Source organism: Saccopteryx bilineata, chromosome 2, assembly GCF_036850765.1.
Source record: "Saccopteryx bilineata isolate mSacBil1 chromosome 2, mSacBil1_pri_phased_curated, whole genome shotgun sequence".
Classification (NCBI taxonomy): domain Eukaryota; kingdom Metazoa; phylum Chordata; class Mammalia; order Chiroptera; family Emballonuridae; genus Saccopteryx; species Saccopteryx bilineata.
In genome coordinates, this window is record NC_089491.1 from 2,776,934 (window position 1) to 2,793,922 (window position 16,989).

Here is a 16,989-nt window from a genome sequence, read left to right on the forward strand (position 1 = left end):
CAGGCCGGGAGGAGCCCCCGGCAAGGCCAGACGGGACCCACGGGGACTCCAGCCCCTCACCGCCCTGCACACAGCCTCCGCACACCCTCTCACATTGCCACAGGGAGCACGCCGGCTCTGGGCCGGCTGTCCACCCGTCCACCTGGCCCCAGGCTGACTCCGGGAAGCCCAGGTCTCACGAAGCTCCCTCACAGATGCTCCAGACACCAGACCCAGGAGGGTGGCCAGGTCCACTGCTCCCCTCCAGCCAGACAATCCCCACCATCCCCGGCCTCAGTTTCCACCTCTGTAAAGTGGAGTGAGCCAGACCCCGGGGAGCTCTCCACAGAATGAGGCAAAGAGAGAACCGCCGGCCACTCGCCTGTCCCCCCTGGAACCCGGGGCCCGACACGCAGGGCAGGCCAGAGCCCAGCCAGTGGTCCTGGCCTCAGGCTGTGAAAATCAGGACAGAAACAAGCCGCCCAGTACGGCCAACACCACGTACGGGCTCAGCAGTGGTGACCGGGTGTCGGAAGGCGCGTCCCTCGCAGACGGCCACTGCCCAGCACCTGGCCCCCGGTCAGACCTGCTATGCGCTCCACGCCCACAAGCAAGGCCCCAGCACCCGCCCAGGCCCCGCTGCCCCCGTGCCCGGCACGCCTGGCCCTCACCTGCCAGCCAGCGACGGTCGCCCACCCTCCAGCCCAGGCTGCCTCCCGAGAGAGAGGCCAGGAGGTGCAGCCTCATGGCCAGCGTGGGCGAGAGGTCCCACCACGGGGACGGCCCCACTGCCCCCCGGCCCGAGGGCTCGGGGTCCCGCGGCTTCCGGCGATGCAGTCTGGCGGCGGGGCGAGCGGCAGGGGCCCGCGGGGAAGGAGCTGAGGAGAGCCGGTGTCTCTGCGCGGCGGCTGGGAGCTCGTCGGCAGCAAGTGGGGCTCGCCCGGCCCAGAGGCTGAGTTCCCCTTTCCCGGGGCCCGCCCGGCCCACCACCCTCACCCAGACACCTGTGACCACAGGCAGCTCCCATTGGCCGAGGCCCAGAGCTTCTTGGAAGAGGACAGGGACCCCAGTCCGTTTCCTCAATCTGAGACACGGCAGTGCCAGCCTGCAGCTGGCACAGCAGAGGGACCGTCACCTGGCCGGGGGCCTGGGTGGGGGGTGGGGGGGCAGACAAGGCCTGGGGTCGGGGAGCGGGGAAGGGGCGGACCCGAGTTCAAATCCTCCCCACAGCTGGCCAGCTGTCTGGCTGCAGGCAAGTCAGGTAACCCGGCTGAGACCGTTTACCACCCGCCTGCTGGTGTCCAGACAGGGAGAGCGGACATGCCCCCCAACATTGCCAGCCGGTACCCCAGGGATGCTGGTCATTAAACGCCCTGTGCTTGTCTCGGCCTGGCCTCGCGTGGGGTGGTACTTCTGGGAGAAGCCCAGGTGGCACTCATGGGGGGTCCCAGGCCCTTGTCCACCCTCAGGTCCCCACCATGCCGTCCCCCCGGCTCCCTGGCAGGAGGGACTCTGTGCATGGAGCCCCGAGCACCTGCAGCGAGTGTCCCGCAGGAGGGACAGCGAAGGCGCCAGCACAGAGGCCAGGAGTCCAGGCCGGGAGACGGTCAGCAGGCCCGGCGGGCAGAGGCGGGCACAGCCGAGCCCCACGCCAGGGAAGCAGGGCCCGAGCAGGACTGGACAGGTGCAGGTGGGGCTCTGCAGGAAGCACAGGGGGCAGGGTCCTCCGTGCGCCTGGGCACCCTCCAGCCACACAACGGGGTCCTTCTCCCGGGGCACAGAATGCCTTCTGTGACCCATCAGCCAGTGGCCCGGCCCAGGCAGAGGGGGCATGAGGACCACAGCACACGGATGAGGATCTCAGCCTCACCGTCCCTGGCAGGCAAGGGGAAGGCCCCTCAGTCTCCACCCCCAGCGAGTCCACGGGCCGCCTGCCTGAGAAGCAGGGGCCAAGGCCACAGGCACACACCTAACGCCCACAACCACCGCTGGGGACTGACCATGGAGACTTCTCTTTGAGCATTTGGAAAGCCCACTGCCCACCAGAGCGCTAGCCCCAGCCGTGGGGCACCAGCAACACTGGGCGTGGGGGGCTCGCCGCCCCTGCAGGACTCCGACAGAACCAACGACCTCACGCCCGGGCGGACCCGGCTGGTGGCCCAGAAGCACCCCTGCAGGACTCCTACAGAATCAACGACCTCAGGCCTGGGCGGACCCAGCTGGCGGCCCAGAAGCACCCCTGCAGGACTCCTACAGAACAACGACCTCACGACCGGGCCGACCCGGCTGGCGGCCCAGAAGCAGCCCTGCAGGACTCCTACAGAACCAACGACCTCAGCCCGGGCGGACCCGGCTGGCGGCCCAGAAGCACCCCTGCAGGACTCCTACAGAACCAAGGACCTCAGGCCCGGGCGGACCCGGCTGGCGGCCCAGAAACAGCCCTGCAGGACTCCTACAGAACCAAGGACCTCACGCCCGGGCCGACCCGGCTGGCGGCCCAGAAGCACCTCTGCAGGACTCCTACAGAACCAAGGACCTCAGGCCCGGGCGGACCCGGCTGGCGGCCCAGAAGCACCCCTGCAGGACTCCTACAGAACCAACGACCTCACGCCCGGGCGGACCCGGTTGGCGGCCCAGAAGCACCCCTGCAGGACTCCTACAGAACCAAGGACCTCACGCCCGGGCGGACCCGGCTGGCGGCCCAGAAGCACCCCTGCAGGACTCCTACAGAACCAAGGACCTCAGGCCCGGGCGGACCCGGCTGGCGGCCCAGAAACAGCCCTGCAGGACTCCTACAGAACCAAGGACCTCACGCCCGGGCCGACCCGGCTGGCGGCCCAGAAGCACCTCTGCAGGACTCCTACAGAACCAAGGACCTCAGGCCCGGGCGGACCCGGCTGGCGGCCCAGAAGCACCTCTGCAGGACTCCTACAGAACCAACGACCTCATGCCCGGGCGGACCCAGCTGGCGGCCCAGAAGCACCCCTGCAGGACTCCTACAGAACCAAGGACCTCAGGCCCGGGTGGACCCGGCTGGCGGCCCAGAAACAGCCCTGCAGGACTCCTACAGAACCAAGGACCTCACGCCCGGGCCGACCTGGCTGGCGGCCCAGAAGCACCTCTGCAGGACTCCTACAGAACCAAGGACCTCAGGCCCGGGCGGACCCGGCTGGCGGCCCAGAAGCACCCCTGCAGGACTCCTACAGAACCAACGACCTCACGCCCGGGCGGACCCGGTTGGCGGCCCAGAAGCACCCCTGCAGGACTCCTACAGAACCAAGGACCTCACGCCCGGGCGGACCCGGCTGGCGGCCCAGAAGCAGCCCTGCAGGACTCCTACAGAACCAAGGACCTCAGGCCCGGGCGGACCCGGCTGACGGCCCAGAAGCAGCCCTGCAGGCCTCCTACAGAACCAACGACCTCAGCCCGGGCGGACCTGGCTGGCGGCCCAGAAGCAGCCCTGCAGGACTCCTACAGAACCAAGGACCTCACGCCCGGGCGGACCCGGCTGAAGGCCCAGAAGCAGCCCTGCAGGACTCCTACAGAACCAACGACCTCACGCCCGGGCGGACCCGGCTGACGGCCCAGCAGCACCCCTGCAGGACTCCTACAGAACCAAGGACCTCACGCCCGGGCGGACCCGGCTGGCGGCCCAGCAGCACCCCTGCAGGACTCCTACAGAACCAACGACCTCACGCCCGGGCGGACCCGGCTGGCGGCCCAGCAGCAGCCCTGCAGGACTCACACAGAACCAACGACCTCACGCCCGGGCGGACCCGGCTGGCGGCCCAGAAGCAGCCCTGCAGGACTCCTACAGAACCAACGACCTCACGCCCGGGCGGACCCGGCTGGCGGCCCAGCAGCAGCCCTGCAGGACTCACACAGAACCAACGACCTCACGCCCGGGCGGACCCGGCTGGCGGCCCAGAAGCAGCCCTGCAGGACTCCTACAGAACCAACGACCTCACGCCCGGGCGGACCCGGCTGGCGGCCCAGAAGCACCCCTGCAGGACTCCTACAGAACCAACGACCTCACGCCCGGGCGGACCCGGCTGGCGGCCCAGAAGCACCCCTGCAGGACTCCTACAGAACCAACGACCTCACGCCCGGGCCGACCCGGCTGGTGGCCCAGAAGCAGCCCTGCAGGACTCCTACAGAACAACGACCTCACGCCCGGGCGGACCCGGCTGGCGGCCCAAAAACAGCCCTGCAGGACTCCTACAGAACCAAGGACCTCACGCCCGGGCGGACCCGGCTGGCGGCCCAGCAGCAGCCCTGCAGGACTCACACAGAACCAACGACCTCACGCCCGGGCGGACCCGGCTGGCGGCCCAGAAGCAGCCCTGCAGGACTCCTACAGAACCAACGACCTCACGCCCGGGCGGACCCGGCTGGCGGCCCAGAAGCAGCCCTGCAGGACTCACACAGAAACAACGACCTCACGCCCGGGCGGACCCGGCTGGCGGCCCAGAAGCAGCCCTGCAGGACTCCTACAGAACCAACGACCTCACGCCCGGGCGGACCCGGCTGGCGGCCCAGAAGCAGCCCTGCAGGACTCCTACAGAACCAACGACCTCACGCCCGGGCGGACCCGGCTGACGGCCCAGAAACAGCCCTGCAGGACTCACACAGAACCAACGACCTCACGCCCGGGCGTCCCCGGCTGGCGGCCCAGAAGCAGCCCTGCAGGACTCCTACAGAACCAACGACCTCACGCCCGGGCGGACCCGGCTGGCGGCCCAGAAGCAGCCCTGCAGGACTCCTACAGAACCAACGACCTCACGCCCGGGCGGACCCGGCTGGCGGCCCAGAAGCACCCCTGCAGGACTCCTACAGAACCAACGACCTCACGCCCGGGCCGACCCGGCTGGTGGCCCAGAAGCACCCCTGCAGGACTCCTACAGAACCAAGGACCTCACGCCCGGGCGGACCCGGCTGGCGGCCCAGAAGCAGCCCTGCAGGACTCCTACAGAACCAACGACCTCAGGCCCGGGCAGACCCGGCTGGCGGCCCAGTAGCAGCCCTGCAGGACTCCTACAGAACCAACGACCTCAGCCCGGGCGGACCCGGCTGGCGGCCCAGAAGCAGCCCTGCAGGACTCCTACAGAACAACGACCTCACGCCCGGGTGGACCCGGCTGGCGGCCCAGAAGCAGCCCTGCAGGACTCCTACAGAACCAACGACCTCACGCCCGGGCGGACCCGGCTGGCGGCCCAGAAACAGCCCTGCAGGACTCCTACAGAACCAACGACCTCAGCCCGGGCGGACCCGGCTGGCGGCCCAGAAGCAGCCCTGCAGGACTCCTACAGAACCAAGGACCTCACGCCCGGGCGGACCCGGCTAGCGGCCCAGAAGCAGCCCTGCAGGACTCCTACAGAACCAACGACCTCAGGCCCGGGCGGACCCGGCTGGCGGCCCAGCAGCACCCCTGCAGGACTCCTACAGAACCAACGACCTCAGGCCCGGGCGGACCCGGCTGGCGGCCCAGAAGCAGCCCTGCAGGACTCCTACAGAACCAACGACCTCACGCCCGGGCGGACCCGGCTGAAGGCCCAGAAGCAGCCCTGCAGGACTCACACAGAACCAAGGACCTCACGCCCGGGCGGACCCGGCTGGCGGCCCAGAAACAGCCCTGCAGGACTCCTACAGAACCAAGGACCTCACGCCCGGGCCGACCCGGCTGGCGGCCCAGCAGCAGCCCTGCAGGACTCCTACAGAACCAAGGACCTCACGCCCGGGCCGACCCGGCTGGCGGCCCAGCAGCACCCCTGCAGGACTCCTACAGAACCAACGACCTCACGCCCGGGCGGACCCGGCTGACGGCCCAGAAACAGCCCTGCAGGACTCCTACAGAACCAAGGACCTCACGCCCGGGCGGACCCGGCTGGCGGCCCAGAAGCAGCCCTGCAGGACTCCTACAGAACCAACGACCTCACGCCCGGGCGGACCCGGCTGACGGCCCAGAAGCAGCCCTGCAGGACTCCTACAGAACCAACGACCTCACGCCCGGGCGGACCCGGCTGACGGCCCAGAAGCAGCCCTGCAGGACTCCTACAGAACCAAGGACCTCACGCCCGGGCGGACCCGGCTGGCGGCCCAGCAGCAGCCCTGCAGGACTCACACAGAACCAACGACCTCACGCCCGGGCGGACCCGGCTGGCGGCCCAGAAGCAGCCCTGCAGGACTCCTACAGAACCAAGGACCTCACGCCCGGGCGGACCCGGCTGACGGCCCAGAAACAGCCCTGCAGGACTCACACAGAACCAACGACCTCACGCCCGGGCGGACCCAGCTGGCGGCCCAGAAGCACCCCTGCAGGACTCCTACAGAACCAACGACCTCACGCCCGGGCCGACCCGGCTGGTGGCCCAGAAGCACCCCTGCAGGACTCCTACAGAACCAAGGACCTCACGCCCGGGCGGACCCGGCTGGCGGCCCAGAAGCAGCCCTGCAGGACTCCTACAGAACCAACGACCTCAGGCCCGGGCGGACCCGGCTGGCGGCCCAGCAGCAGCCCTGCAGGACTCCTACAGAACCAACGACCTCACACCCGGGCGGACCCGGCTGGCGGCCCAGAAGCAGCCCTGCAGGACTCCTACAGAACCAAGGACCTCACGCCCGGGCGGACCCGGCTAGCGGCCCAGAAGCAGCCCTGCAGGACTCCTACAGAACAACGACCTCAGGCCCGGGCCAACACGGCTGGCGGCCCAGAAGCAGCCCTGCAGGACTCCTACAGAACAACGACCTCACGCCCGGGCGGACCCGGCTGGCGGCCCAGAAGCACCCCTGCAGGACTCCTACAGAACCAAGGACCTCACGCCCGGGCGGACCCGGCTGACGGCCCAGCAGCAGCCCTGCAGGACTCCTACAGAACCAACGACCTCAGGCCCGGGCGGACCCGGCTGGCGGCCCAGAAGCACCCCTGCAGGACTCCTACAGAACCAAGGACCTCAGGCCCGGGCGGACCCGGCTGGCGGCCCAGAAGCAGCCCTGCCTCGGCCTCCACTCCAGCGGCCCCTGGCCCCAGGCCACTCCGGGACTCCCACATCTGTCCACCCATCCACACTGCACTCTCCACCTGACACCCAGCTTGCTATGGGACCCAGGCAGGGCCCTTCTCCCCAGGCCTCCCACTGCACTCTGCTTCTAAAGGTCCCCACTCACCAGAACTCACTCAGGGGTGGGGTCCGAGGATGACGAGGGAAGTCCCCAGGGGTTACACTGTGGAGTCGAGGGGTCAAGGACTCCCAGCTCTGAGCTGGGAGGCGGTAGGTCATTTCCCGAGCTGTTTGGCTTGGGTTTTATGCCATATGCAGATATTATTTTCACAACAATGGCCCAAACCTCCTCTGCGGTGACCTGATTTTAGCAAGACCCTGGCCAGACAGTCCTGGGGCTGTGGCCACCCCGCCTCCGTGCTGGCTGGGATCCCTCCTTCACGCCTCCCCACTGCCTGCACGTCCAGGGCCCGTGACAGCACTGGGCTAAGCTCACGGATGGACCGGGGCACGGCCTGGCCTGGTCTGGACAGAGCAGCCCAGCCCTGCCTACCTCACCCTCACCCGGATCCAGTCAAAGGCTTTGTTCCCCAGAGGCGAGCCATGCCAACTCAGCGAGGGCTGGTGGTCAACCATGACCCCCGGGATCCTCCTCAGCTGCCCGAGGGCCGGCCCGGCCAGTCAGCCTGTGTTTAGGGCGGGGCAGGGCGGTTCCTGTGAGATCCTCTTGGCCCGCACCCCACAAATGAATCAGGTCATTTGTGCCCAATACAGCTCATCGCTCGAGAGGGAACTCCCTCCCTCTTCGGCAGCCAAGGAGAAAAAGGCGCTCAGAGTCACCCCTCTCACCCTGAGCCCCACAGAGGCAGGCGGGGTCCGGTATCGCAAGGGCCACCTCTCAGAGCCAACACAGACCAGCCTCCGGCCTCAGCAGGGCCGGCCCATGCCAGGCCAGGGCGAGCCCTCACCAGCAGCCTGGCTCCCAGCTCGCAATGACCCCCTGGCTCCCCAACACCGCCCCTACCCCAAAGACCCTGCATCACCTGTCCCACCACAACTCGGCTCGTCCACGGCAGGAAGACCCCCCTCTGGGCCCTCCTGCCACCTCCCACTCGCCTGCCAGGGACTACTGGGGCGGAGGAGCGAGTGTAGGTGACCAGGTGCAAGGCCTGTCCCATCGGCTGGGTGGCCTCAGGCGTGGCAAAGCCTGGACACACGTCCCCCCACCACGGCCCCGTCGGGTGGGAGGCTGCTCACAGGACTGGGTGCTCAGACTCTGCCCTCCCCGCCTACAGAAGCCACATTCGTGTCGGTCACACAGCCCTGGAGTCCAAGCTAAGCCAAGCCAGCTGCCTCCTGGTCCCCAAGGGGGGGGCGGGGTCTCACCCACTGGGGGCCCCGAGGTGCACACAGTCGACAGGCGTGGAGCGTGCGGGAGCTGAGCAGAGCCACAAGCGGCAGGCGCCATGTCTGGGTGGGCAGGAAGGGGGGCGGCAGGGGGCGGGGCCAGTTCAGACCAGCCGTGGGCACACCCCGCCCTGGCCAGCACTGGGGGACACTGTAGCGCGAAGGTGGTTGTGGGGGGGGGGCGCGGGGAGCATTCACACCGTGAAGAGGGGGGAACTGCACGGACTGAGGCAGAGCTGCCCCCACCAGCCAGGGGTCTGCTCTCCCCCAGACACGGCTTCCCACCCGGAACTGGAAGGGGCGACCTGGGAGGTCCCCTCCCCCACTGCACCCCTCAATCCCACGACCGACTGTTCCTTCCGAGCATAGACGTCCTGTCTTCTTGCCCAGTCCCCTGCTCTGCTCCACCTCACCGGTCCCCTGCCCTGGTCCACCTCACCGGCCCCCTGCCCTGGTCCACCTCACCGGCCCCCTGCCCTGGTCCACCTCACCGGTCCCCTGCCCTGCTCCACCTCACCGGTCCCCTGCCCTGGTCCACCTCACCGGCCCCCTGCCCTGGTCCACCTCACCGGTCCCCTGCCCTGCTCCACCTCACCGGCCCCCTGCCCTGCTCCACCTCACCGGTCCCCTGCCCTGCTCCACCTCACCGGCCCCCTGCCCTGCTCTGGTCCACCTCACCGGCCCCCTGCCCTGCTCCACCTCACCGGCCCCCTGCCCTGCTCTGGTCCACCTCACCAGTCCAGCAGCAGCGGGGATGGCGACCCGGGGCCACCCCAGAGGATGGGCCAGCCCGCTGCCTCCCTCTCAGGCCTCTCTCCCACCAGCTGTCCCAGGCCTGCCCTGGCACCTAGCTCCTGGCCCCCAGAGAGCCCCGGCCCCACCAAAGCCCTCTCACCACCCCCCCAGGCCTCGCCCTCCCCTGCAAAGCGCCGGAGGCCAGAGCCCAGGCCCTGGCCAGAGCCCCCGGGGCCCAGGCAAAAGTAAACACACACACACCACCCAAACCTCAGCTTCCTTCCTCCGCATGTGGCCGGCCGGCAGAGAGAGCCCAGCGGCGGGGAGGAGGGGTGGGCGCCAGCCCCACGGCGGGGACACCAGCCCCAGAGCCGCCCTCTCGCCTCGGCCAGTGGCCCCTCCCAACCACTCACATCCTGGCAGGGCTGGGGGGGTAGTGCAGAGACCGAGGACCCCACCTGGGCCAGCCAGCTGCTGCCACAGCCTGGTCTGGGGGTCTGGGGGTCTGGGGACAGGGTGGGGAAGGGCCTCGGGGGGCCCCTCTGACAGCCACGCCTGACAACGGGCACTGGGGACTGTCCACCTACCTGAGCAGCCCCCACTGGGAGGGGCATTAGCTCCCCCCACCCCACCCCACCCGCCCTGGCCCTACTGCCCGGGGCACCCTCAGGGACAAGATGAGCCTCTTCAAGAGCACCTATTGTCTGCCAGGCCCAGGGCTGCCACACTGCCCCACACTGCCCTCGCTTGTAGTCCCTGGACAGGCAGAGAACGCCAGGGAGGTCAGAGCTAATCCGAGGTGGAACCACCCCCCAAAAACCATGACCAGAGAGTTGAAGATGGCCAGAGCCAGAGAGCCTCCCACAGGACCCCAAGACTGCTGACCGCTAACTTGGAAAAGCCCCAAGTAAGCCCAGGGGTCTCCATCAATCACTCACCAAGTCCAGCACCGCCCGCCTCTCCCAGAGGGGCCCGAGGCCGTGGTGCAGATGAGGGCACTGTGCCCCACACAAGCCTCCTTGTCCAGCCCCACCCAGCCCCCAGCCCTCCTCTCCGGTCAGTGTGGTTATTTGCCCCTCTCAGCCCCAGCCCCTGGCCCGCAACGCAGGCACAATCATTCCCTCTGGGTTTTCCTGCCAAAGACACCTCCTACAGGAAGCCCTCCCTGCCCCTGCCAGACAGAATAGAAAACTCCAGACTAGACACCAGTCCCAGCCCCGAAAAATCCCCTCAGAGCACACAGCCCCTGCCCTCCAGGGCGCTAGCTGAAGTCTAAGCCCATCACCCCAGACTGAGGCTCTGGACCCCCACCCCGAGCCCTCGTCAAAGCCTCTGCAGCCTCTGACCTGTTCCAGCAGCGCCCACCTCCTCCAGGGCCCCTGTGCCCTGCCCAGCCCACACGCCGTCCTTCTTCAGAGCGGGGTCCACACTGGCCCTGGCTCCAAAGGTCGGAATTTCCCCTGAAGAGCTGCACCCAGCTCACGAATCTGGCAAGAGGTGGCACCAGCCTGGACCCTGGCTCTGCCTGCCCCGCACGGGTCTGCACCACGCCCCAAAGGGGGGTGCACCACTCCCCAAAGGGGGTCTGCACCACTCCCCAAAGGGGGGCGCACCACTCCCCAAAGGGGGTCTGCACCACTCCCCAAAGGGGGGTGCACCACTCCCCAAAGGGGGTCTGCACCACGCCCCAAAGGGGGGTGCACCACTCCCCAAAGGGGGTCTGCACCACTCCCCAAAGGGGGGCGCACCACTCCCCAAAGGGGGGTGCACCACTCCCCAAAGGGGGTCTGCACCACTCCCCAAAGGGGGGCGCACCACTCCCCAAAGGGGGGGCGCACCACTCCCCAAAGGGGCTCTGCACCACTCCCCAAAGGGGGGTGCACCACTCCCCAAAGGGGCTCTGCACCACTCCCCAAAGGGGGGCGCACCACTCCCCAAAGGGGCTCTGCACCACTCCCCAAAGGGGGGTGCACCACTCCCCAAAGGGGCTCTGCACCACTCCCCAAAGGGGGTCACACCACGCCCCAAAGGGGGTCTGCACCACTCCCCAAAGGGGGGCGCACCACTCCCCAAAGGGGCTCTGCACCACTCCCCAAAGGGGGGCGCACCACTCCCCAAAGGGGGGCGCACCACTCCCCAAAGGGGCTCTGCACCACTCCCCAAAGGGGGGCGCACCACTCCCCAAAGGGGGGCGCACCACTCCCCAAAGGGGCTCTGCACCACTCCCCAAAGGGGGGCGCACCACTCCCCAAAGGGGGTCGCACCACTCCCCAAAGGGGGTCTGCACCACGCCCCAAAGGGGGGCGCACCACTCCCCAAAGGGGGGCTGCACCACTCCCCAAAGGGGGTCTGCACCACTCCCCAAAGGGGGGCGCACCACTCCCCAAAGGGGGTCTGCACCACGCCCCAAAGGGGGGCGCACCACTCCCCAAAGGGGGTCTGCACCACTCCCCAAAGGGGGGCGCACCACTCCCCAAAGGGGGTCTGCACCACGCCCCAAAGGGGGGCGCACCACTCCCCAAAGGGGGGCGCACCACTCCCCAAAAGGGGACACACTACTCCCCAAAGGGGGTCCGCACCACTCCCCAAAGTGGGGCACACTACTCCCCAAAGGGGGTCTGCACCACTCCCCAAAGGGGGGCACACCACTCCCCAAAGTGGGGCACACTACTCCCCAAAGGGGGGCGCACAGCCCCCACCCCTCCCAGGATCCACTGTCTCCGCCACAGAGCGGGCAGGGGGCACCGATCCTCAGGAGAAGGTGGGACCGTGGCCGCTCAGACCCCTGGGACACCCAGGACCCCTCCTTCCCCTCCCACCCCCAGCAGGTTTCCAGCTGCTCCTGGGGGGGGGGGGCCAGGGCGGCGTCTGCCCCTTGGGAAGCACTGACCTGGGAGGTCCAGCTCCTCCCGGCCCGCCAGCCTCCCCAGCCTGGTCCCAGAGCACAGCCGGGTGGGAGGCGGGGTCTCACAGGGCCGACCCCTCCCAGGCAGGACGCCCCCCCACCCTGCTCTCCCGGCCACGGCAGGTTCCCGTGCCAGGCCAGCGGCATGCCTCGGCACGCCAACCGTGCCGCGCCAGGCCCCCCACCCCCACTCCCGGGACCGGCGTGACTCACAGGGCCGGCACGCCGCCTCCGGCCCCCACCGCGGGCGGCTGCCCTGAACACACACACCTGCCCAGACTTGACGCCAGCCGACGGCAGGACGGGCCTGGGAACCGCGTGTCCCCAGCACGGTGACGCTGGCCAAGCAGAGCGACACAGAGGGACACGCAGCCCCTGCAGGCGGCACCCCGTCCTGGAGGCCCACACGGGGCCCAGACCCCCTCGCCCCCTCTGGACGTCACCCAGCCCAGAGATCGGCACCTGACAGGCCGGGCAGGTCCACGGGCCCCAGTCCCCCACAGGCCACAAGCACCTGCATCTCAGTGGTCAGTGGTGAGTCAGGACGGTCTTGTCACCTCCAAGGAACGAGGCGGCAGGAGGGAAAGTGGACAGGAGGGCGAGTTCCTGCCAGTGGGCAGAGGAGTGTGGGCAACCCCTCCCGGGGGTCGGCTCCAAGAGGCCAGCGCAGGCCTGGGGCACGGAAGGGCCCCCAGGCGGCAACGTCCACTGCCCAACTCGCCACCCTGAGGGCAGGGGCTCCTGCTGACCATCGGCCCCAGCGGTGGCCCCACAGACAGCCAGAGAGCAACAAAGGCCTGGTCCCAGGGGTCTCCCAGAAGCCCAGCCTGGACTCCCTTCACGCCCTCCCTAACCTCCCCCTCCAAGGGTCACCCGTGCGTGCCACAGGGAGTGCAGAGACACTGGAGGGCAGGGACGCAGCCAGTGCAGGTGAGTGGGGTCCAGGAAGAGCAGTGCAAGGACAAGCAGTCAGCAGAGGGAACAGCACGCACAGATGTGCAGAGGGGAGAGGCCCAGGAGGCTGGCCCAGGCGCTGTGTCAGCAGGACAGCGACGGGGCAGTGACTGCCTTTGCTGGCGGACAGAGAGGGCGGCACAGGCCCCCCCACCCCCCCCAGCAGGGGGGGAGGGGGGAGGGGCCACCCCCAGGACAGAGGCAGGGAGGCACAGGTCCCCCCACCCCCACCGCCCAGCGGGAAGAATGGGGGGGGGCTCAGGGCCACCCCCAGGACAGAGGCAGGGAGGCACAGGTCCCCCCACCCCCACCACCCAGCGGGAAGAATGGGGGGCGGGGGGGCTCAGGGCCCCGCCCCAGGACAGAGGCAGGCCTCTCTTCCGGGCACAGGATGGAGCCGGACAATCTGACTTGAGGAAGCAAAACAAAGTCACAGCCAAGGGCAGCCCGGCGTTCGCCCTCCGTGCAGCTGGGGGGCCACTCGCGGCAGGACCTCCCACTGCACTCCTGGAGACAGATGGACACGCAGTCTGCGAATGCAGAGCCCGCAGGAGCAGAGCAGCTGGGCAGGCAAGCGTGTGTGGGGCCGAGGCTGCCACCGCTGACCGGGACGGAGCCGTCCACCAAACCTGGTAAACCCCAGGCCTGAGCTGGTCAGGGAGGCAGACAGAGCCCCACGGCACACCGGCCCCGGGCACAGCCACGGTCTGGGCTGGGTATCGACGGGGATGGGGACCAGGGCCTGTTCCCTGGTCACCCGACAGCCTCTATAAAGCAGCAGGTGTCCTGACCCCAGGCCATGTCCCCCATGGGGGCAGGCCCCTCCTTCTCTCCCCACCACCTTCTGGACACGAGATGGCACGGCCCCCGTGGGGGGCAAGCATTCAAACGGCTTGGGGGCCAGGAGCCCACAGGGGCGTGGGGTCAGTGCTATGCACAATCATCACTCGGCAATGCCCGCAGCGGACGTGGCACCCTCAGGCACCCCTGGGAGCTCGGGGCCCCACCTGCACAGCCTGCACCTCCCTCGTCCTGCCCAGAACCAGCGGCAGCTGCCAGCTTCCTGCAGACCTGTGCCCCGATGCCCGGAGCAGCCAGGATACAGCCTGCTCACTGCCCTCAGCACCGCCACCCGCCCGCCATCCGGGACCAGCACAGGGGCGGGACCCTGCGGCCTCACTCCACAGGGGTGGCCACCTGCCTCCCGGCCCCGCCCTGCACTTGGTGCGGCTCAGCCCCTCGGGAGACAGAGCAGGGCCGGCTCCGCACCCTGTCCTCACCTCGCAGACCTGACGGGCGGGACAGAGTCTGTCCGGACAGCAGGAGCCTGTGACCAACGAACACACACACACACACAGTCTCAGAAAGGAATCACGTCCCGGAATGAAAAGTTACACCTGCAGAACGGGGGCTCCCCCCCACCCCGGCAGTACGATACGACGGAGACTTGTGTGGACGAGGACTGGGACCCAGCGTCACCCATGCCACCTGTGCGACCAGGGACAGGATCGGGGCCGTCTCCCCACACACTCAGCAAGCCGCTGCGAAGGGCCTAGCCAGGGGGAGGAACCGGGACACCCCTGCGACAGCGGCCACCCCCCCACGTGCTGCGCCGTGTGGCAGCCACCGCTCCGTGTGCTGGGCTAGAGCAGCCCCGGGTGAGTCCGGCCACCGAGGCCAGCGGCCCGCCACGGCCACCCAGCCGGCCTGGTCACAGCAAACCTGACAAAGAACGAGCTCTGCCCCCTCGCAGCCTGCGCGGGGCGAGACAACAGCGTGGACGGGCTGCGTGGGGGGCACCGGCCTCTCAAGAGCCAATTCAGTGAGTCCAAGAAGAGACACGGCCGCACGGCAGAGGGCAGCTGGGTGCCTGGGCGCGGAGGGAGCGGTGCTCGCTGCGGGCACATGGCGCCCGGGCACCCAGCTCCCAAGAGGCCTCGGCCCCACGGCCCTGGAGTGAGTGGAGGCCAGGCTGGGGCTCCCAGCGCAGAACCCCACCCCACAGCACCTGCTCCCCGGTCAGGCGGCCACGAGGACAAGCCACGATGCCTGCACTGGGGACAGCACAGGGAGGTGTCCGCTCAGCCCACCACTGACCCTCCGGTTGAGAGTAGTCACCACCAACTCCGCCGGGGGCCCTGGGAACAGAAACGGGGGCTCCCAGGCTCCCACAGCTCAGAAGCAGAGGGTTTGGGGTTCTGCCCCCGACCAGGGTCCCTGGTCCCTGTAGCCCCTCGCTAGCCCCCGCACCCCGGCCGGGGCCACAGGGCCTCCAGGAGGGCCTGACCAGCATCCAGCAGCCTGCCTGGGACTGTCCCCAGCACAGAGGACCTTGCCCTGGGCGCCCTGGCACACGCACCTTGACAGCCTCTCTCGAGAACCCCGCGAGCACTGCTGTCTCTCTGCAGTGATGAGGCTCAGGGAGACAGAGTCCAACCTGCCCAGGGCCAGACGGCTGGCCACGCACAGGCCAGACTGGGGCCAGGGCTGCCTGGGCGCAGGGTGCAGGGGAGGGGGTGGCACCGTGTGGTGGGGGGGAGGGCAGGTGAGCGGCGTGGGGCAGCGAGGGGCTGACGGCCGGGGCGCTGGGGAGCCCTCCGCCCGACGGGATGGACACCACTCAGACAGGGTCGGTGCAGACAGACAGACATCTGCACACATGCGCCTGGGGGCCCAGAAGCCCCTAGAATCCCCCCACACACACACACAACATCTCAGCCCCAAACGCCCTCAGCGTGGTGAGCCCTGCTTGAGAGGGGAGAACTGTCACCTCCACAGGACCCCGGTCCTGGGGCCAGAGTGTCCTCCGCTGGCTGGTCCCACCAAGAGGCCACCCCCTTCTCCACCCCGAGAGGGGAGTCCTTCCTTCCTAGGGGACATCCCAACCCTGACAAAAACAGAACGCCCACGTCCCGTTCCTGCGAGAGGAACACTCGGTGCTGAGGCCCGAGCCCTCTCGGCACCGGGAGGGAAAGGCCGGGCCGGCGGCCACCTCGGGCGGGAGCGCGAGGGCCGCTTCCCCTCCGGGTCCGGCGTTGGTGACAGAGCTGCAGGCGGCTGGTCGTCTGGGTTCTTTCACGGGGTGGGGGGCGTTTCACAGCACCTCAGCGTCTCCGTGACCCGCCACTCGCACGAATGCTCCGACCGCAAGCGTGTGCCAAGACAAACGCAGACTTGGTTTCCTCTAAAACCCCACCTACCCGGGAACCCCTCACACACACACACCCCACCACGAGTGGGAAGGAGCCCCGGGGGGGGCCTGGAGCCTGTGTCCTCGGCTGTAAGACGAGCCGGCTGACCCAGCAGCCCGTCTGCACACACACACACACACACACACACACACACACACACACGGTCCCGGGCTGACCCCGTGGTGAACCGAGCTAGCTCTGGGTCAGGGCCTGCCTGCAGCCTCCCCAGCATCCCAGGGCCAGCCCAACCCACCGCTCCAGGAAGGTGAGGCCCACCGGGGGCCCTCTGCCTCCTCCTCGGCCCTCGCCCACCACCCACACCCTGACTGCCACACTGCTCCTGCCCTCTAGACCCTGGGAACCGGGTCTTTTCCGGAAACACACCAGCTCTCTCACCTTGAGGCTTGGACATGCTGTCCCCCGGGCCAGAAACTCCCCCTAACACATCTCCTAGCTCCCTCCAATCCAGCTCAAACAACACCTCCTCCTGGAAGTCCTCCTGACCCTCTCAGCCAGGACAGAGGCCTCTTCTACTGCACGCTCTCCGAGAGCTCTCACCACCCTGGCAGGTGTCCCCAGCCTACCTGTCTGAGGCTGCCAAGGTCTGGGGGCCCCGAGGGGCAAACCCACAACTGGTTCATCAGGCATCCCTGGGGCCTGACATACACCAGGTGTCAAATAAAGGCTTACTAAATGAATGGACGGACGGGGTGGTGGTAGGAGCTCTGGGACAGGGCCAGCGCAGGCTGCAGGATTCGCCACAGCCCTTAAAAACCAGCCGAGCAAGCACCAAGGCTCAAAGAGACCCCAAGGGCCTGAC

The 16,989-nt window shown here is 68.7% G+C and overlaps 1 protein-coding gene across 6 annotated transcripts in view; it reads right to left on the reverse strand.

Moving 5' to 3' along the window:
- Window positions 1–16,989, reverse strand: part of RXRA (retinoid X receptor alpha) — a 108,453-nt gene that overhangs the window by 43,465 nt on the left and 47,999 nt on the right. Inside the window, exon 1 of one of the 6 annotated variants that reach the window (XM_066255759.1) lies at window positions 16,566–16,691. The exons of 3 other annotated variants lie outside the window; for them this stretch is intronic. In XM_066255759.1, coding sequence (XP_066111856.1) covers window positions 16,566–16,581 — 16 coding nt within the window. In that variant the 5' untranslated portion in view covers window positions 16,582–16,691. Of the gene's footprint in view, window positions 1–7,143; window positions 7,334–12,009; window positions 12,033–16,565; window positions 16,692–16,989 lie in introns of those variants that run through there. 2 more of the 6 variants (XM_066255761.1, XM_066255762.1) reach the window with 2 other exon arrangements.